Source organism: Diabrotica virgifera, chromosome 4 (genome assembly GCF_917563875.1).
Source record: "Diabrotica virgifera virgifera chromosome 4, PGI_DIABVI_V3a".
NCBI classification, from domain to species: Eukaryota; Metazoa; Arthropoda; class Insecta; order Coleoptera; family Chrysomelidae; genus Diabrotica; species Diabrotica virgifera.
In genome coordinates, this window is record NC_065446.1 from 93867991 (window position 1) to 93888268 (window position 20278).

The 20278-nt window shown below is 32.7% G+C and overlaps 2 protein-coding genes across 3 annotated transcripts in view; both read left to right on the top strand.

The window, feature by feature from the left end:
* The window catches only part of LOC114326083 (POU domain, class 6, transcription factor 2), a 670249-nt gene that overhangs the window by 39928 nt on the left and 610043 nt on the right, over window positions 1–20278 (top strand). The window lies entirely within an intron of this gene.
* LOC126883612 (uncharacterized) lies at window positions 15203–17137 on the top strand. The gene has a single exon (XM_050649264.1). It carries the CDS (start codon window positions 15203–15205, stop codon window positions 17135–17137), a length of 1935 nt encoding a protein of 644 aa, XP_050505221.1.

The window sequence follows — 20278 nt, forward strand, 5'->3', positions numbered from 1 at the left end:
ATTGGACATGTATTCGCGATTGGACAGGAATAGGCGTTAAGTGAAAACTGAAACGTTGTTTTAACTGGTAAATTCTTTGGAGATTTCAAGATATTTATTCTTTCATTTCGTAAATGGCTCTTACCGACCAAATTAAAAATTATACGTTTTCAAATATTTTTAATAAACCGGAAAGGTTTTTTTTATTAATACTCTGGGAAAATTAGGAAAAAAACAAGGAAAAGTTTCTTAGCAGTTATTTTATTGCTCGAATCGAATCTAACACGTCATTACACGCAGGCGCGGCAACTGGCCCCAATTGCAGTAATTCTTATAATAATTATATTGTTTGTATAAAAGAAGAGTCGCGGTACTGACTATTCCTCCCCTAATCCTATTAGACCGGGAGATATTATACAGAAGTTCAGCCACGATTTTCTAAGTCCTGCCTTTTGCAATAGTGGAAGGGTAGACGAGGTACTTACAATTTGTGGAAACATCCACAAATTTCCTGTGACATTTTCCAGTAAAAATTAGATTTTCACAAAAAATAAAAATAGGGTTTTGCGATGAATTTCTGAGTCCTGCCATATCCGTAAAATGATAGGATACTATGGATTTTATGAAGAAAATTTTTTGGGCAGGAGGATTGCAAACGGGCTAACCGAGTATATATGTATACAAACATGTAAGGAAAATATTGAAATTTTCATGATTTTCTGGGTCCTGCCAACTAAATAAATTAAACATATTTATTTCAAAATGATCAAAAAAAATGTTGGCATGACGTCTTCTACTGTTTAAGTATACTTTTCCCTTGGAAAATTATGCGCAAAATTTTTACCCTGATTCCATGATTTTCTGAGTCCTGCCTTTAAAAAGTTATAATAATCAAATGCAGTCAATACTTTTTCGGTACTCGGCAGGAAGGTTAAACGGTTTTTGTAAGACGGCAGGAGTCCTACATTTGTAAGAAAATTTGTGAAAAATTCCACGATGTTCTGAGTCATGCCATTTTGCATATGTTTCAAGAATCTTAATATAAGTCTATTTACAAAGAGGCAGGATGGTTTTCTAGTTATTTCGTATACAGGGTGGGCATTAGTGTGACAAAGTCCAATTACTCGTTTGTCGTAAGAGATACGAAAAAAGTTATTTAGGTAACACATGGGGCAAAGAGAGGACCATAAATATTTTCTAATATACAGGACTACCCGTATTGACAGGGTGACACAAACTTATGTTTTTTTTAATGGAACACCCTGTATATAATTTTAAGATTCCTAATATAATTTTAAGACAATTTAACACAATTCACACAATCCAAAAATGTTTCCTAAGGGAGCTAGAGCTCTTTGAAGATGGCGCCTTGTAATTAGATTTTTTTTATCTCCAGAACGCTTCCATTTCAATAGACAAAAACTGGTCCGCCTTTTTATCTTCCAAAGATAAATCGATTCCATCAATTGCGAATCTCTGGTACCGGTCATAGGAGTCCATTTTGGGTAGGGCAACGGTTATTTTATAGCATAACTTTTTTGTCTTTAACTTTTAAGCATTTTTGACACTATATTATTAAATTGTGAGGTATTCTAGTACTAAACGGCACTCTTGCTTTAAGTCGGTAGGATTCACCGTTTTCTAGAAAAATCAATTTCAAAATTTTTCGTATTTTGAATTTAAGAAAAATTTGAAAGAAATTAAAAAAACGGTGTATTTACCGACTTAAAGCAAGAGTAACTTTTAGTACTAGAATACCTCATAATTTAATACTATACTGTCAAAATTGCTTAACAATTAAAGCAAGTTATGAGATTTCGTTGATCTACCCAAGACGGACGCCTATGACCGATACTAGATATTGACAATTGATAAAATATTCATCTCTGAAAGGGAACTAAACTTACCAGTTTTCGTTTTTCTAAATAGTTTTTTTTTTTTTGTTTTTTATTTTCAAATTCAAAAACCGAAAAATTTTCCAAATCGATTTTTCTAGAACACGGCGTATCCTACCGACTTAAAGCAAGAGTACCTTTTAGTACAAGAATACCCCATAGTTTAATAATTCAGTGTCAAAAATGCTTAAAAGTTAAACACAGAAAAGTTATACGATAAAATATCCGTTTCCCTACCCTAAACAGATGCCTATGACCGGTACTAAAAATTGACAAATGATGGAATAGATTTATCTCTGGAAGATAAATAGGTGTACCAGTTTTCCTTTTTCTTAATAGAAGGGTTCTGGAGCTATTTTAAAAAAAACTAATTATAATTCGCCATCTTTAAAGAGCTCTAACTTTCTTGGGAAGCATTTTCGGACGAAGTGAATTGAGTTAAATTTTCTTAAAATTATCTGAGGAATCTCCGGGCTTCGTCTGTTAGAAGAGTTTCTGGACACCCTGTATAATAGGTACAATCCCTACTATAACCAATTAATTGTAACATTATTGATTTTCTTCCTATTACTTTTATTACGTTTACTTAGATACTAGGGTGGGTCGAAAAACAATAATGTTTCATTTTTTAATCGCTATACCGCGAAAAACTTGCCTTTGGGGTATATTATATAAGTAAAATGCAAAGTAAAATAAAGTTATATATTGAACCCCTAGCTAGCGCATCATACTTAAAATTTTTTTTTCAGAAATCAAGATATTTCAATTATTTTTACAATCTTTAGCCAATAATATTTAAACGTGCTATAGTGAAAACTGTTTAGTTAATAGTTTAAAAAATAGGAAATAAATTTGAAACAGACAATATCTTTTAATTTCCGGTAGCGCAAAATACTAAAAAAATGTTAAAATTCACATATTAGCACCTTAAAAGAAGGTGTGGTCTAGTATGTTGTGTTGGGTGTTAATAGCACAATCCATTTTTTCTTTTACTTTACACTCCATTTAATTGGAATAGAATTATTATAGTGTGTTTAAAGTTATAAAGGATATAAATAAAACAACTTATAATTTTAATAACATGTTTAATTGAAACAAAAAAGAAACCAAATTGTAGCCAAACAATGTCAACAAATTAAATGAAATTTTGACTTTAAGAATAGTCTTTTACTCATATTTCTGAGTAGGTACGTTGAAGCTGTGCTTGCTGTCAAACTTTGGCATCGAAGTTCTGGATGCTACGGCAGATCTTATGAAACCATCTCGTTCCTAACCACTAGGAGGGACTAGTTAATCACAATCTTTTGAGTAAATATGAATAGTATCTTCTATGTAGACTAAAGTTGTGCGATAAAGTCAGGCAACTGCCCTGTGGATTTATCCTGTTCGAGAACCGGGTCCACTTTCCCACTCTCGATGGTTGACTACAGCTAACAGAGTTTTGAGACTGTATGTAAATGTGGAAACGTCTTCAGTTGAACACAAATTGTTGGTATCCTTCATTTTTAAATTATACATGCCTGTATGGTTCAAAACAAAGTACAGCAAATACATAACAGATGGACCTGAACACGTTTTTGGGGCTATCAAATCAACCAGATTTCTACCATAGAATTTGATTAAAATAGTTGATCCTATAATCTAAAAAAATGCATTTTTTCCCACCCAGAAAATTTGCTACTGAGGATGATAGTGTATGAAAGGAAACACATAAGAGAATTAGGATTCCGAAGAATAATTAAAGCAAGTATGTTAGCAACAGAAACAGAAGCAATTAGGGTTTTTTGACCTGAAAAAATCACCTTTCACGCGACTGACTCTACTGAATTATTTGATTGGAACACCACTGAAATTACACCACCATCACTGTTACGGAGAGTCTCTGATGATGAAGTTTGGGCTAAAATCACTGCTGGTGAAACACCCGAGGATTGGAACTTTAAAAAATTTCGTTTGATTGAAGCATCTAAAAAAGTCGTCGGTGCTAAGTAATGAGATGGTTTCATTAGATCTACCGTAGCATCCAGAGCTTCGATGCCAAAGTTTGACAGCAAGCGCAGCTTCAACGTACCCACTCAGAAATAGTGAGTAAAAGACTCTTTCTAAAGTCAAAATTTCATTTAATTTGTTGACATTGTTTGGCTATAATTTGGTTTCAATTTTGTTTCAATTGAACATGTTATTAAAATTATAAGTTGTTTTATTTATATCCTTTATAACTTTAAACACACTATAATAATTATATTCCAATTAAATGGAGTGTAAAGTAAAAGAACAAGAAATGGATTGTGCTAATAATACCCAACACAATATACTAGACCACACCTTCTTTTAAGGTGCTAATTTGTGAATTTTAACAATTTTTGAGTATTTTGCGCTAGCACAAATTAAAAGATATTTTCTGTTTCAAATTAATTTCCTATTTTTTAAACTATTAACTAAACAGTTTTCACTATAGCACGTTCAAATATTATTGGCTAAAGATTGTAAAAATAATTGAAAAGTGTCTTGATTTCTGAAAAAAAACTAAACTTTTAAGTGTGATGCGCTAGCTGGGGGTTCAATATATAACTTTATCTTATTTTGCATTTTACTTATATACCCCAAAGGCAAGTTTTCCGCGGTATAGCGATTAAAAAATGAAACATTATTGTTTTTCGACCCACCCTATTAGATACAAATATGATCTAATCGCTTAAAATAAATAGGTTACAGTTTGGTATTAGATTTGAAAGGTGTGTAAAAATCCGAGACATTACTCAGAAAAATAATATTTAATACCGTATGATTCTTTTAACGATATAAAAATTAATTTTTATGTAATAAATATCTTTGCGGTTATCCTGCCACGTTGTAAACGGTTTTAGATTAGTGTTTTTTAAGCATACTTGACATGGCATGACTCAGAAAATTGTGGTGATATGAATATGTTTGTATAACAACCTGCAAAAATTTTACCGACTTAAAATTTTATTTTTATATACGAAATAACTACACCACCATCCTGCCTCCTTGTAAATAGCTTTATATTAACATTCTTGAGATATGTCGAAAATGGCATGTCTCAGAAAATCGTGTAACTTTCCACGAATTTTCTTACACATTTTTAACTATGTGTAGTAAAAAAGGTGTAACTAAACATCCTGCCATTTTGAATAATGTCTACTTAAATTATTAATTTTATAATGCAATTTATTTTATGACTCAGAAAATCACGGAACCAGGGTGAAAATTTTCCACAGAATTTTCCAAGCGACAAATGCAGTTAAACATTAGGAGACGTCATGCCAACATTTTTTTCGATCATTTTCAAATAATTATGTTTAATTTATTAAGTTGGCATGACTTAGAAAATTATGAAAATTATTATTTTCATTACATGTTCGTATATCCATATACACTCTTAGTCCTTTTGCAACCCTCCTGCCCAAAAAATTTTTTTCATAAAATTGATAGTATCCTGTCATTCTATGGATATGGCAGGACTCAGAAATTCATCGCAACTCCCTATTTTTTTCCTCATGGAAAATCTAATTTTCACAGGAAAATTGTCACAGGAAACCCGTGGATTTTTCCATAAATTGTAAGTACCTTTTCTAACCTTCCAGTGTTGCAAAGGGCAGGACTTAGAAAATCGTGGTTGAAGTTCTGTTAATATCTCCCGGTATATATACAGTACTCTCGTAGGTCAAAGTAGTCTGCCGTTATCCGTTGTCGAAATATATCGTGTTGTTTTAGCATTTTGCTAACAAACGTGTTATAGCGTACTGAGTTAATAATAAATGAACGGGAAATACGGCGATACCGTGTAATTTTCAGGGTCAACTCCGAATTGCATGAAAATTTGAATTTAGGTTCTACTTACCCTCCACTTCAAAGTTGAACTTGTGCCGTTGGTTGCTTTTGCTTGGGGGTGACAGTCACCCTTTCTCGGGGGTGAAAAAACTAGCGTTTAAAATAAGTCCGGAAATGCATAAACTGACTAATCCTAAGCAACTTTTGTTCTATAGATATTTTTAAGTAAGTCAACACTTTTCGAGTTATTTGCGATTGAAAATGTTGATTTTTCGACAAAAAAGCCACGTTTGCAGGCGGTTTTTCGCAAATACATCAAAAACTAAGTATTTTATGGAAAAAAATATTCTTAACAAAAATGAAGCATAGAAAAAAACAAAAAGAGACGTTTATTCGTGAATTCTATAGACCCAGCAAAAGCAAAGTTCTAGCTCATGAAAAAAAAGAATGTGTGTGTACCTACTTTGTACGCACGTAAGAAGTTATACTTCTACTACATATTATGTGATTTTTAAGACAATACCAAAAATTTTAAAAAATAAAAGAATAAAACGCACACACATTGAAAAATGTCACAAAGAAAAAATGATTTCTGAACGATAATAATTGTTGGCAAAAATTTTAAATACGCATTTTCTGAAAAAAAAATTATATAACAAATATACTTACAATCATAAAATGCATAAAAAAATAAAAAAATAAAAACTTGCATCTGGAATCGAACCCGTGAATTTCGTGGCGCTTTGATTCGTAATCGAAGCCTAGACTCACTCGTCCAATTCCACATTATTTGTCATGTGGAAAAATAGGGTAACTGAACGTTTTACTGTTTGACAGTTGTTTTGAATATAATTAAATTATGTAGTTTAAATTTTGTGTAAGAAAATATAAAAATATAACAAAACAGTAAGAAAACAATATATTAGATGAAGATTGGTAGAACTTTTGTTGGTAATCAAATTAAGTATGTAAATCAAAGCATTACATACCTACTAGATAAATAAATCTACGCCAAAAAATCATAATTTAAAAATAAAAATCGGACCTAATTTCGGATTTCTCTCTAAACTTGAGAAAATAAATGTACAGTAGAGCGTCGATTATCCGAACGTCGATCAACCAAACGACCGCTTATTCGAACTATCGACTCCCGCGTCCCGCACTCGAATACCGAGCAAGCGTTAGTAATTGACGCTTAAAATATCTTCAATTTTCTTCAATATTGTATCCAAAAATAATTATGTTGTTTCAAAGACTGCACTTTTTTGTTTAGTTGCTAGTTGTCATTATCAAGATTTAAATAAATATGTAGGTATATAAATATGGCTTTTATTCACTTGTCGATAAATATGTATGACTATAAATATGTATCAATATATTGTAGTTCGATTATCCGAACAAATCGGTTTTCCGAACACATATCCCCCAATTAGTTCGGATAATCGACGCTCTACTGTATTTCAACCTAATCCAAATGTATAATTACAATATGATTATAATAAAAACTACTTACCAAATTAGATTGAGTTTTCCTTGTCCAAAATAGTCCAAAAGTCCAAAAATATAGGTATATGAAAACTATTTAAAAAGGCAGTATGACTATTTATTAACTTTTGTTTGTTGTTTCTTTTCACACAAATTTTAAATCGCAACAACCATAAATAATCTAACTACAGCTGTGCCACAGCCGCCATATTGAATAATTTTTGACATGTTATTTGAACATCCAATCAGAACAAAGTTATAATGCGCATGCTCCGGGATCATAGGTTTTAACATATAAAAATTCACCCTCATATCGCCGGTAAAGAAGTATAACTTCAAAAATTTCTTATTCGCCAAATTCCAATTTCGAATATTTCAATGGGCATTTTAATAAGTCCGACACGTAGAACATGGCAAATGACAGGAATTATTATGTTGGTGATAAATAACAGTCTGATTTTTGCATGAGAGTTTAATGAACGGGTAACGAATCAATTGGAAGTTCTGTCCGACAAAATACATGGCACGTTTTCGTAGTCTGACATTCGAAAAACCACAATTATGTTCCACACAAGTCTGTTCCACAATTAAAACTTCCCCTGTTCCAGTGTTCCCGTACATCAAAGTGTGTCCGACTAGACACCGTTAAGCTATTAACAAATTTTCAGCTTGCTATTAATAACCATTTTTTGGTACGCGGTATCCAGGCCTATAAAATTTTGGGGAAAAATATCAGGTTTATTTATCTTATTTCATTGGTGTCATCATTATTATCATGTAGCCGTTACTTTCTACTGTTGAACGTAAGTCGTCCATCCTTCAAGCCTTCAAACTCCTTCATGTTTTTTTTTCGATTCTGGGCTGTTGATTCAGTTTATCATCAAAAGTAAAATCGAGTGCCGCAAATCAATTGGAAGAAAGCAGATGTCATGGCTCAAGAATATTCGCGATTGGACAATAATACAAAAATACAAAACAAAAAGGTTGAGGTATGCGTATTAATGGAAACTAAAAAAGGAAATGGAACAGAGGATATAGACCATGGACGTATAAACACAGATGACTCAGTTATTTACATAAAATTGTGATGCCAAAATTATTTGAATTGGTCACAATCTAAGCACCTTCACATGTTGTCACGTTTTTTTATTAAAATTTCTTATTCGCGTATCGCTGGAAATGTTACTCCTTATTTTATACTCTACAGATGCTATCAAACTAAAATAATAATTTTTCAGTTTCAGTTATATTATTTTACATATTGAATTGTAATTAAAATATCAAGTGTTCATATCATTGAATAATAGATATCAACCAATTATTGTATATGTAGAAGCACTGAAAACTATATATAAATGGCGACGGTGTTTACATTTCTCTGTCTTACAAACGTCCATGTCAAACTTCAAATGCTGTTCCATATTTGTTTACTTTTTAAGGTAGATGAGAAAGAGTTGTTTTTCGCTATTTTGGCTCTATTTTGAGTGATATTTCTGAAAAGTGAAATAAACATATCATAATAATGGTGCTACAGTGTTGCATTTGCAAAAAAAACGGAATATTTATATCCCGATCCCTCATTTCATTCGTAAGTACAGTGGAACCTCGATAAGTCGGCCCCCGATAACCCGGAAGTCCGGCTAACCCGGACCGATTTTCATCAGACAAACATTTCAACAATTCAAAATAAAAATGTATGTATGTAATATAATATTTGAGAGATAATGTGTATTTGTGTAATTTGAACTATACGATAATAAAAATGACTCATGGCACACGACGGCATCGCAGAGCGACGTTCATTGCCTTGAATTATTGGAAACAACAGGCACCCGTAGTAGTATTCCTTTATTTATTTCAAGCAAACTGTCTTAGCATTGTTTAAAAAATTATTTTTTAAACAATGGTCTTAGTCTTCACTGTTCTAAAATAACATAACATCGTTACGATTGTGACTGTATTGTGTGTAGTACAGTCTTGTATTGTTCGCTTCCGTTTGCTTAGGTTTGTGTTACTGTGCATATATTTATATTTCACGTTATTTCAATTATAACGGAGTTTACCTGTAAGTATACCGTGTTTTATTAATTTTTACCATATTCTCCGGCTAACCCGGATTTTCGATAACCCGGATCGGCCGCGGTCCCGATTAATCCGAGTTATCGAGGTTCCACTGTACATTATATTTACATTATAGAAGATGAGGAAGTCTGTTTACATTTTAAAATATGTCTTTCATAGGCATACCATTGGGTTCCTTCATATTAATGTATTGAACAAGATATTAGTTCATTAAATTAGTATACACATTTTTAAATTGTAAGTAGACATCATCGGATTAAAGAAGATCTGTTTAGTAGCTTTTTAATTTGACATTTCTCATGGATTCAAATAAATTAGTGAAATGAATAAAAAATCATTCATTTTTCTATGTAGGTTTCCAAATAATATTGACGACCGAACTATTTGGGTAGCAAATTTAGGAGAAAACATTAAGATTTCAAAATCTTTTTTAATTGATTTGTTTTATCGTAGCATTATTTGATACCTACTAAAAAATTAACTTGAGCTTAACTATGTTGACATTGTATTAATTTTAATAACAAATAAAATTGCATTTTATTTTTTCTATAAAAACGTGATTATTAATAGTTATACTGTTTTTTATTTAAATTAAATTCTTTGAACGCGTTTTTATAAATTATTACTACACTCACCGGCACAAAAAACCGCCACCCCAAAAAATGGGTCATTTTTAATGTCTTGTATTTCCTAAACCTGATGTCCGATTTAAGTAATTTTTTTAATATGTTATAGCCTTATTCTTTAACAATATCGCTGTAATAATATTGTTGCTAGACAGGTACACTGTCATTGTATACAGGGTGTACGAATCAAACTGTGTTTTTTTCTCAAACTTTGGAGCACCCTGTGGAATGTTCTAGCTTTCATAAAATACTGAAATTAAAACCCAACTATAGCTTCAGGTTTTCTTAACATTCTGTTTTTTTATTAATTCGCCTATGTTGGTTAATAAAAAAAGTTAGGCACTTTAACAACTGCCCCTGTTTTTCGTCAATATAGGGTGTTTTTAAATAAGTACGGCAAACTTTATGGGGTGATTCTGCATGTTAAAATAATGACAGTTTGCTTTATAAACGTATGCACGCAAATGCTTTGTTTCCGAGGTAGGGGGTGTTGAAATTGTTCTTACAAACTGACGATTTATTTATTGCTGTAAAACGGTTTGTGATATGCAAATGAAATTTGGTAGATTTTAAGAGGTAGTTATTGCGCATTTTTGGCATACAATTAAGAATTTTATATTCACCATTGACGTGCATACGGAATATATCTAAAATGTTTATACCCGTATGCACGCCAATGGTAAATATAAAATTCTTAATTGTATGCCAAAAATGCGCAATAACTACCTCAGTAGATAGGCAAAGCGGTTTCTGGCGCAACCCCTAAATCGCAACCCTTAAATAGCAACCCCCGGTCGTAAATGCCAAACGGCTTAACGTAGGATGACGTGTGACGTATCGTTGGAAAGGGGATGAAAAAGGGGGTTGAATGCAGTATGTGGCGTGCGCATCAGAATATGCCAAAAGGGCATTACGTCATATCTTCGTTTCTATTGGTCCGATTGTGACGTAAGAGGGCTCGTTGGAACGGGGAGGGGATAACGAATAAGTTGAGACAAAAAACAAAGATGGCGGCAGTGTCAAAAGGGCATTACAGCATATCTTCGTTGCTATTGGTCCGATTTTGACGTATGGGGTGTCAAATGAAAGCGGCGGCGACACAGAAGCCAACTGTCAATTCTTCTTCTGTCAACGTTCAATATTAACTGTCAATTCTTCTTCTTTTCCGTATAGTGCCTAACAGAACGTGACATTTGACGTATGACGTGACAAACGAAATAAATAAGAAGAAGAATTGACAGCATCATGACAAACTAAAAGAAGAGGAAGAATTGACAGCAACATGACAAACTGAAAAGAAGAAGTTGACATGACAAACGAAAAGAAGAAGAATTGACAGCAACATGACAACTAACAGAAGAAGTGACAATGGCTTAACAAAATGAAGAAGAATTGACAAACCGGAAAGAAGAAGAAGAATTGACGGCTGCGGAAAAGAAAAAGAGTTGACATGACAAACGAAAAGAAGAAGAAGAATTGACAGCAACATGACAACTAAAAGAAGAAGTGACAATGTCTTAACAAAATGAAGAAGAATTGACAAACCGGAAAGAAGAAGAATTGACGGCTGCGGAAAAGAAGAAGAAGAAGAAGGTGACGTGACAAACGAAAAGAAGAAGTGACGATGGCTCGACCCAAAGTAGAATTAACAAACCGAAAAGAAGAAGAATTGATAGCAACAAGACAAACGAAAAGAAGAAGAAGAAGTAACAATGGCACAGCACAATGAAGAATTGACAAACCGGAAAACAGAAGAAGAAGTGACACACCGAAAAGAAGAAGAATTGACAGATGGCTTGACACAAAGAAGAAGAAGAAATTAAATACGAGTTTATTATTCATAAAATTCACATCTAATACTAAGTATTAAATAGAATTTCATTAGTCACACAAAACGAATGTGTCAGCGGAAGCAAGGCACATTCCCAATCTCATATTACACCTGTAACATGATATTGCAATAGTAAGAATGTAGGGCAATGACCGCAAAAAAGCAACGATTATATTTTTTGCAACATCGCCAGAAACACCTTGCAAATTTTACACGACTCGTTAAAACGGAAATTAAAACTGCAACTTATATAAATAATATTCACATGTCTAATATTGCATTTTAACCTGATATTGCAAAATAAATAAGAATGTATAATATGGCAATGACCGCAAAAAAAAAAAGCATCAATTATATTTTTTAGTATACGATTTCATTATTATGACACAGCACATTCTACCCGACGCGTTAATAACGGAAATCAAAACCGCAAACTCTAGCAATAATATGCACATGCCGTTTCAAAGAATCCTGCAAGTACATACATGTAAATTTTAATGCGTCATCAGATTAACCTACTATATAAATAGAAATCGGGGGATAGCCAGTTCATTGAGTTTCCGACAGGCATAAAGTACACCAATTGTGTCCGAACCACAGTTTCTGAACGTGTCGCTAGTTAGTTCGCAGTGCAGTGATAAATACTGAATCAAGGTAAGCTATCTTTGTTGTTCATATTAAATATTTTTTCTGTATGTATTTGTTGTGTACTTGTGTTTCATGTCTTAAATATTTTTTAAATAAGTTCTTGTGTTAGTATTATGTACTTGTGGTTCTTTTATCTATGTTTAAAATAATTACGTGCAAAAAAAATTCACGTCTACTGTGCTTTAATAATTGTGGACTATTTCTATTACTCTCTCCCCAATTTTCTTTTGCCGGCCTTCTATATACTTGTGTTTCTTTTATCTATGTATTTTTAAAATACTTACGTGCAAAGAATTTCCCTTCTCCTCTTCTTTAATAATTTGTGGATTACTGTTTTCTATTTCTCTGTGTTCCCAATTTTTTGTCGGTCTTCACAATTCACAATTTCTTATTTTTACACGATCACATTATTTTGTTAATGTAAATTATCGATTTTTTGTTTTTAATGTCTCTGTTTTTGTTACGTACTTCTGTGGATTTTGTTTTCTCTAAACTATTATTTATAGGAAAATAGTAAGATTTGTGCACGTTTTCTAGCAATTGTTTCTTATTGTTTTAGATGGATTTAACAAAAATAAATGCCGTTTCTTTGGTTGCAGACCGTAAACCAATAATTAAATTAAACGAACTACCAATAAACGAGCCACAAAAAGTAATAGACGCCAAGCTGGTGAAAAATAAATTTGGCCAAGTAGTTTTGCTGGAACTGGAGGAGAACGTTGTGTTCCTGCCAAATAGAGTCACAAACGTATATACTCCATTCATCTCTGACTTTGCAACTAAGAAGTATTCCATTATATTTCGAGGACTGATCGATACCGGATACCACCGCCCATCAGCAAAATTTGAGATAATAGACAACTAGCTATTAGAATAAAGGAAAAAGGGTAAGTGATCTTGTTCTTTCTTGTATCTTTTGTGTTTGAGTAGCCATGCAACATAAACAAGTGATCAAACAGTCTGATGATTTGCTTCACATTATTAAAACGCTTCGTAAAATAATGTTTGACAAATTCACTGATAGGGACCGTAAAGTGTGGACAAGACGTGTAAATAGTCAAATTTGGAGATGCAATAAAGTTATTAAAAACAATAAGCTACCCATTGGAACAGTTAGAAAATTGCAAACTAACATAGGTCATTTTAAGCATTTTAGACAAATTATTTTAAATTTCAATAATAAACATGTTGGGATGGGGTTTAGTTCAAAATTACGCAATAGAGTTAAATGGGAAAATGTTATGTCGTGTTTTGCCAGTCGAATTAAAACCGGTGTAATAGTAAATTTAACTCATAAGGACATTGGCCAATTTTTAGAGGATGCTTATACTGTTTTTAGCAACAAAATTAAAATTATTTTGAAAACACATAGAATACTTAAAGTCAATACTGCATTTTGCGGGGAGTTCATTAAAAAATCAAGTGATAGTGAAAGTGTAGATTTAAAATATTTTAATACGAAAAATGCTATTATAGATACATCGACCGATTTACATCTTTGGTTTCGTGAAAATGTTAAAGATAAAATTTATACAAAGCTGTCCGAATTTGCAGAAAAAGATTCAGGAGCCGCGCTGTCTAAAGTAATTTCATTAGAGGTTAATATTAATAGAGTGGACATAGGAAACGGTTCGTCCTTCATTGACTTGCCAAAAGAGATTAGTAATAAAAAGGCTTGTATCAATGTTCGTAATTTTGATCAAGCATGCTTTTATTGGTCAATAGTTAGTGCTTTGTATCCTGCTAACAAAGATGCTCAAAGAGTATCCAAATATCCACATTATTCTACTATTTTTCAAACGGACAAATTAGAAAGCCCAATGCCATTAAATCAAATTTCAAAATTCGAAAAACTAAACGCCATATCAGTCAATGTTTTCGTATTAGAATTAAATATAGTTAAGGACAAACAATTTTACGAAGTAGTACCTGCCAGACTGACACCAACAAAGTTGGAAAAGCATGTTAATTTGCTTCTTGTGCAAGATAAATATTTTCCAAAATTAAATGATTACGATGCTCCTCCAGAAGATGACGATCAGACGGAAATACGTTTTCATTATTGTTGGATTAAAGATTTGGGAAAATTAGTACAGTCACAAGTGAATAAGAGCAAAAGTAAAAAATATATTTGCGATCGTTGTTTAAACCACTTTAGCAGTGAAATCAAACTAGCAGAGCATGAAGAAATGTGTTCGGATATGAATAAATGCAAAATGACTGTTCCTAAATATGATCATGTGGGTTTTCGCAATTTTACGTACAAACAAACAACTCCGTTTATAGTTTATGCCGATTTTGAATGCCAATTACATAATTTTACGGATTCCAATGTCAAATTGAGTAAAACAGCAAAATATCAGAAACATGTACCTTTTAGTGCAGGTTATTATTTTAAATGTGCTTACGATGACAGTTTATCTTATTTTAAGAGCTATAGAGGTGAAAATTGCATGGAGTGGTTTGCAAAAGAAATGGCTGAAATTTCCAAATTTGTAAATTCCAAGTTGAAAACAATTATACCTATAGCCGAAAAGACTAATACAAATGGAGCGACTGTTTGTCATATTTGTGAGAAACGCTTTTTGGCTACAGATACAATTGTAGTAGATCACAACCATTTTACCGGAGAGGTACGTGGATTTGCACACCAAGCATGTAATTTGAACTTTAAAAAATTATTTGTTGTTCCCGTGGTTTTTCACAATTTTAGTGGTTACGATTCGCATTTTATGATTATTGATTTATGCAAACATGGGCACTTGAGTCTACTTCCAATTAATAAAGAAAAATATATTTCATTTACATTACACTCTGACGAACATCAAATTAAATTACGATTTATTGATTCACTAAGATTTATGGGAGCTTCACTCGACGAATTAGCATCAATTTTAGACACATCGGAAAAGAAGATTTTAAAACGAGAATTTAGTAATTTAGATGATGATACATTCAATTTGTTAACTTGTAAAGGAGTATTTTGTTACGATTATATCGATAGCGTGGAAAAATTAGATGAAACTTCTTTACCCAACATTAGGCATTTTTATAATAAGCTAAATAATGAATATATTAGTGAAGAGAAGTATGCTCATGCGCAGAATGTTTGGAATAAATTTAATTGTAAAAATTTGGGTGAATACAGCGATTTGTATTTGAAAACAGATATTCTGCTGCTGGCTGATGTGTTTGAGCAGTTTCGACAAAAATGTCGAGACACGTATAAACTAGATCCTGCTTGGTATTATACCATGCCAGGATACACGTGGGATTGTATGCTGAGATACACAAAATGTAAATTAGAATTGCTAAAAGATGTGGATATGATTTTGTTCATGGAAAAAGCCATAAGAGGCGGAATATCTGTTTGCAGCAACAGGTATTCGGAGGCCAACAACAAATACATGTCGACGTATGACCCCACACAACCCTCTAAATACATCATGTATTTAGACGTGAATAATCTGTATGGCTGGGCCATGAGTGAGGCTTTACCAATAGGAGGATTCAAATGGATTGAAGATGGTACCAAATTTGGTGTTGCATCAAAATCCACTAATCTTCCCGAAGGTCATATTGATATTATGTCAATACCAAATGATGCGAAAGAGGGCTATTTTTTCCAAGTTGACTTGGAGTATCCACGCGAATTGCATGATAAACACAAAGATTTTCCATTTGCTGCCGAACACCGCATTCCGCCCGGTTCAAAATTGCCAAAGTTAATACCAACCTTATATCACAAAACAAAATATATTATTCATTATAGAAATCTTAAACAGGCATTAGAGAACGGTTTAATTTTAACAAAGATACACAGAGTGTTGAAATTTAAACAATCTGCGTGGCTGCGACCATATATTGAGTTAAATACCAACTTACGAACAGCAGCCACAAGTAGCTTCGAAAAAAATCTCTTTAAATTAATGAATAATGCTGTGTTCGGTAAGACAATGGAGAACATAAGACGTCATCGTATCGTAAAATTATGTAAAAAATGGCATGGAAGGTACGGAGCTAAAAATTTGATTGCAAGTAGTCGATTTCATAGTCGAACGATCTTTCATGAGAATTTGGTGGCTATCGAACTGAAAAAATCAGAAGTATGCTTTAATAAACCCCTGTATATAGGCGCAGCAATCCTTGATATATCCAAATTATGTATGTACGATTTTCATTATAACTTTATGCTTCCAACGATGGGAGAAGAAAACTGTTCATTGCTGTACATGGACACAGACAGCTTTATTTATGAACTGCAATGTTCAGATGCATATAGAGAGGTTTTAAAAGCATATCCAAGCAAATTCGATACCTCCGACTACGCCGAAAATAACCCATATGACATAGAACGATTAAATAAAAAAATCCCTGGATTAATGAAGGATGAGGCAAATGGGAAAATAATTACACATTTTATTGGGCTAAGATCAAAAATGTACACATTTAAAATGCAAATAACAGACGTGGAGAGGGAAAAAGAAAGACAACGCCTGGAACGAAAACAACTAAACAAAGAGAGAATTGAAAGCGACGTAAGCAATTTGGGAATAACCAAAAAGGCAAAAGGAGTGAAATATAATGTCGTTCGAAATAAAATTACGTACGAAGACTATGAAAAATGTCTTAAAGAATTCAAAATTCAAAACGCAAGCCAAAGATGTATTCGGTCATATCAACATTCAGTATTTAGCATCGAACAATCCAAAACGGCTCTAAGTCCTTATGACGACAAGCGGTACTTAATACCAAAATCATTTAATACGCTTCCGTGGGGGCATTATAATACATAAAACGGCAGTGTCATCACTAAACATTTATTTGTTGTTGTTGTTGCAGAAATACAGCAAAAGAAAAGATGGTAACAACATTACGCACACAATCTATAAAAACTATTTGTGAAAATATCTTGAACATAACTGAATTTGTTGAGATGTCACCACTGCCGTGGAGCCTTACTGTAGAAATTTGTAATAATTATAGTATTTATCGCTTTCGAAAATTATATGAAACTGATTATTTGCATAAAATACAAATATGTGATCAAATAGATTTTGAACAAACAAAACGTGAAAACGAAGCAGAAAGAAATCATCTTTGTGAGTCAAATTATTATAAAGAGAAAGAACTTAATATGTATTGTGTTTGTTTTTCTGCATTTGTAGCAGATGCTATTGCTTTAAACTTTTGTTTTAGCTGTTTCAAACTTTTCCGAAACGTACTTAAATCAAAAAATAAATGTTATGGTTATGAACAGGTTCTTAATTGGAATGAATATCATGAATATGAAATAAAATATTTGTATGATTTAACAGATAATTGGTGTCAAAATTCGTTTGATCACGTCTTGTTTGATACAACTTGGTCCTTTCAATGTAGATGCTCAATGCATAAATAATTTTCTTCTTTTTGCGCAGTATATGGTTACTTAAAAAAAAAAGAAAAGATCACTTATCGCAAAGTTTTTGTAAATTGTATATAAAAAATATTATCCATTGTATAATGTAATTTTTATTAATAAAATTGTTTAATCTTAATTTTTGTTTGTTTTATTTATATTAGGTAAAAATAAAAGACAACATATTTATTAATATTATTTATTCACAACTATCCAAATCATTTACAACTTTATTGCTATAATACCATACATATTCATTCAAAGCTTGACTTAACAAAGTATCTGGAGAAATTTCACAAAACGCAGTTAAAGCGTGAAGTCGACTATATAAACTGTTACTCTTATGACAATTTTGCTGAATAAAGTATACAACATTTCTATAATACGAAAAAAACTGTAAATTGTCCAATAACGACACTCGTTGAGACACTAAATCAATGTTTGCTCTCAGGATCTGGCTTACATCATCTTCACATAAATAATATTCGATTCCGTGTTTCTCGATAGTCAGGAACTTTACATTTTCCATTACCAATTGTCTTAGTTTGCAGAAATCACCACACTCAAATTCGATTGGATCATACTCATCGGCATAGGTCGGCAAAGGTGGTATGAAAAATTCTTCCATAATTTGTATAAACATCTCAATTAGGGTAGTCCACTCGAATGTGTTTAAACTGATTCTTGTAAATTTACCATGTTGGTACAGAATAATGGATGGAGAAAACTGTCGAGCTGGAGATAGGCCAATTTTTATGTGAAAACATCCTATTGGATAGGTAGTTTCCAATAAATAATATGGTTCATCTTTGGCAGCTTCTTCATATTTTTCCAGTACTCGATCTAATTCAGCGTCGTAGATAATTGTCTCTTCACTTTCGTATCCGCTATCTTGAGAAGTCATAGTACTGCTGTTGCAACTGAATACACAAGTCGGTTGGAGAAACTCAAACTGAATGTGACGGATGGTTGCTGAGAGAATTTATACTTTTTCAATCCCCCACTCTTTGCGTGTAATTGTCAGCATTTTCTAAAAAATGTATGTCTACGCGGCGTATCGAAATATAGATCCTTAAACTACATCTGAACTAGTAATCCAGCTGTTGTGTTTGCTATCCAATCCTAACCATTTAACATACATTTTATTGCCTTTTCGTCTAAGTACTTTTTCAACCAAGTAAATGTCGGGATTTTTTGTTTTCTGTAATTCTTCTTCGTAAAACCCGCCGCTAATCGGTGTACCTTGCATGTCTTCGAGCAAATACGTTATAGGATTCGTTATCTTAACTTGTACAATTCTAAATAATTCTGTAGTCCAATTGGGCGTGTAGGCCTTTTCAAAGAAATGTTTTGCCTTTGATATACGTACAATGTCGCCAACTTTAAATCTCCGTGGACCGGCAATCTTTAAATGACTATAATTTTTGTTTAAAATGGCTTTTTCATTGGATTTGTTGACATGAGATGGCTTGTATCCTGTTTTACTGTGCTTTGTATTGTTGTATTCCTCAGTGACTGTAGGTAGTGCATCTAGCCATTTGTATGATCCATGTAAACTAAAATACTTGTACAACTTTGCTTTCAACGTTCTAATAACTCTTTCACAAATGGCAGCCTTCTTAACCGTGTATGTGCTGTAATGATTAATTTCGTGTTTTTTCATTAAATTTTGAAATTTTCTGTTGTAAAATTCGGTTCCCTGATCAGATTGTAGGTTTTTCGGAACTCTTTGAGTACGGGCGAGAATATCCGAAAATGCGCGAGTAATTTCCTCACCTGTTTTGTTCTTTAGAGGACGTGTCCAAACAAATTTTGAAAAACAATCAATTACGACTAGTATTAGTTTGTAATTTTTATTTTGGTGCGCATAAGGACGCATTTCAGCCAAATCCATCTGCCACAAGTCATCGATTCCTTTGATTATTGTTCGTCGACGAGGATAGTTTTTTCGTGATGGTTTATGCAACTCATACACCACCTGTTCCTTTTCTTTAGACATTTTTATAAACGACTTTCAATTGCTGTTAGGCGGGTATCTATATTCATCGAATGAAGGTTGTCTACTACATCCTGTAATGCCGCGTTCATTTCTTTTATCTTCTTTTCCATCTTCATATCGTATATCGCATGATGTGCAATGGTTTCTGCAGCCGATTTTATATTCTTATCCGTATCCTTTTTTAGTGTATTCAAATCATCTTTGAATATTTTTTGCAACTTTTGCTCGAGAAGTGGAACTGTGGTTTTATGAAGCTCTTTTCTTACTTCGTTTAGTTCCATGGTTAAATTCTTTATATCATTAGTTTTTTGCTGCAACAACTTATTTACATTATTCTCCGTGTCCTTTTTTAGTGTATTCAAATCATTTTTCATTATTTTCTGCAACTTCTGCTCGAGAAGTGGAACTGTAGTTTTATGAAGCTCTTCTCTTACTTCATTTAGTCCGATGGCTAAACCTTCTATCTCCCCAGTTTTTTGCTGCAACAACTCACCATGTGTTTGAATTAATGGTGACTGTATGTTACGCAACTCATTT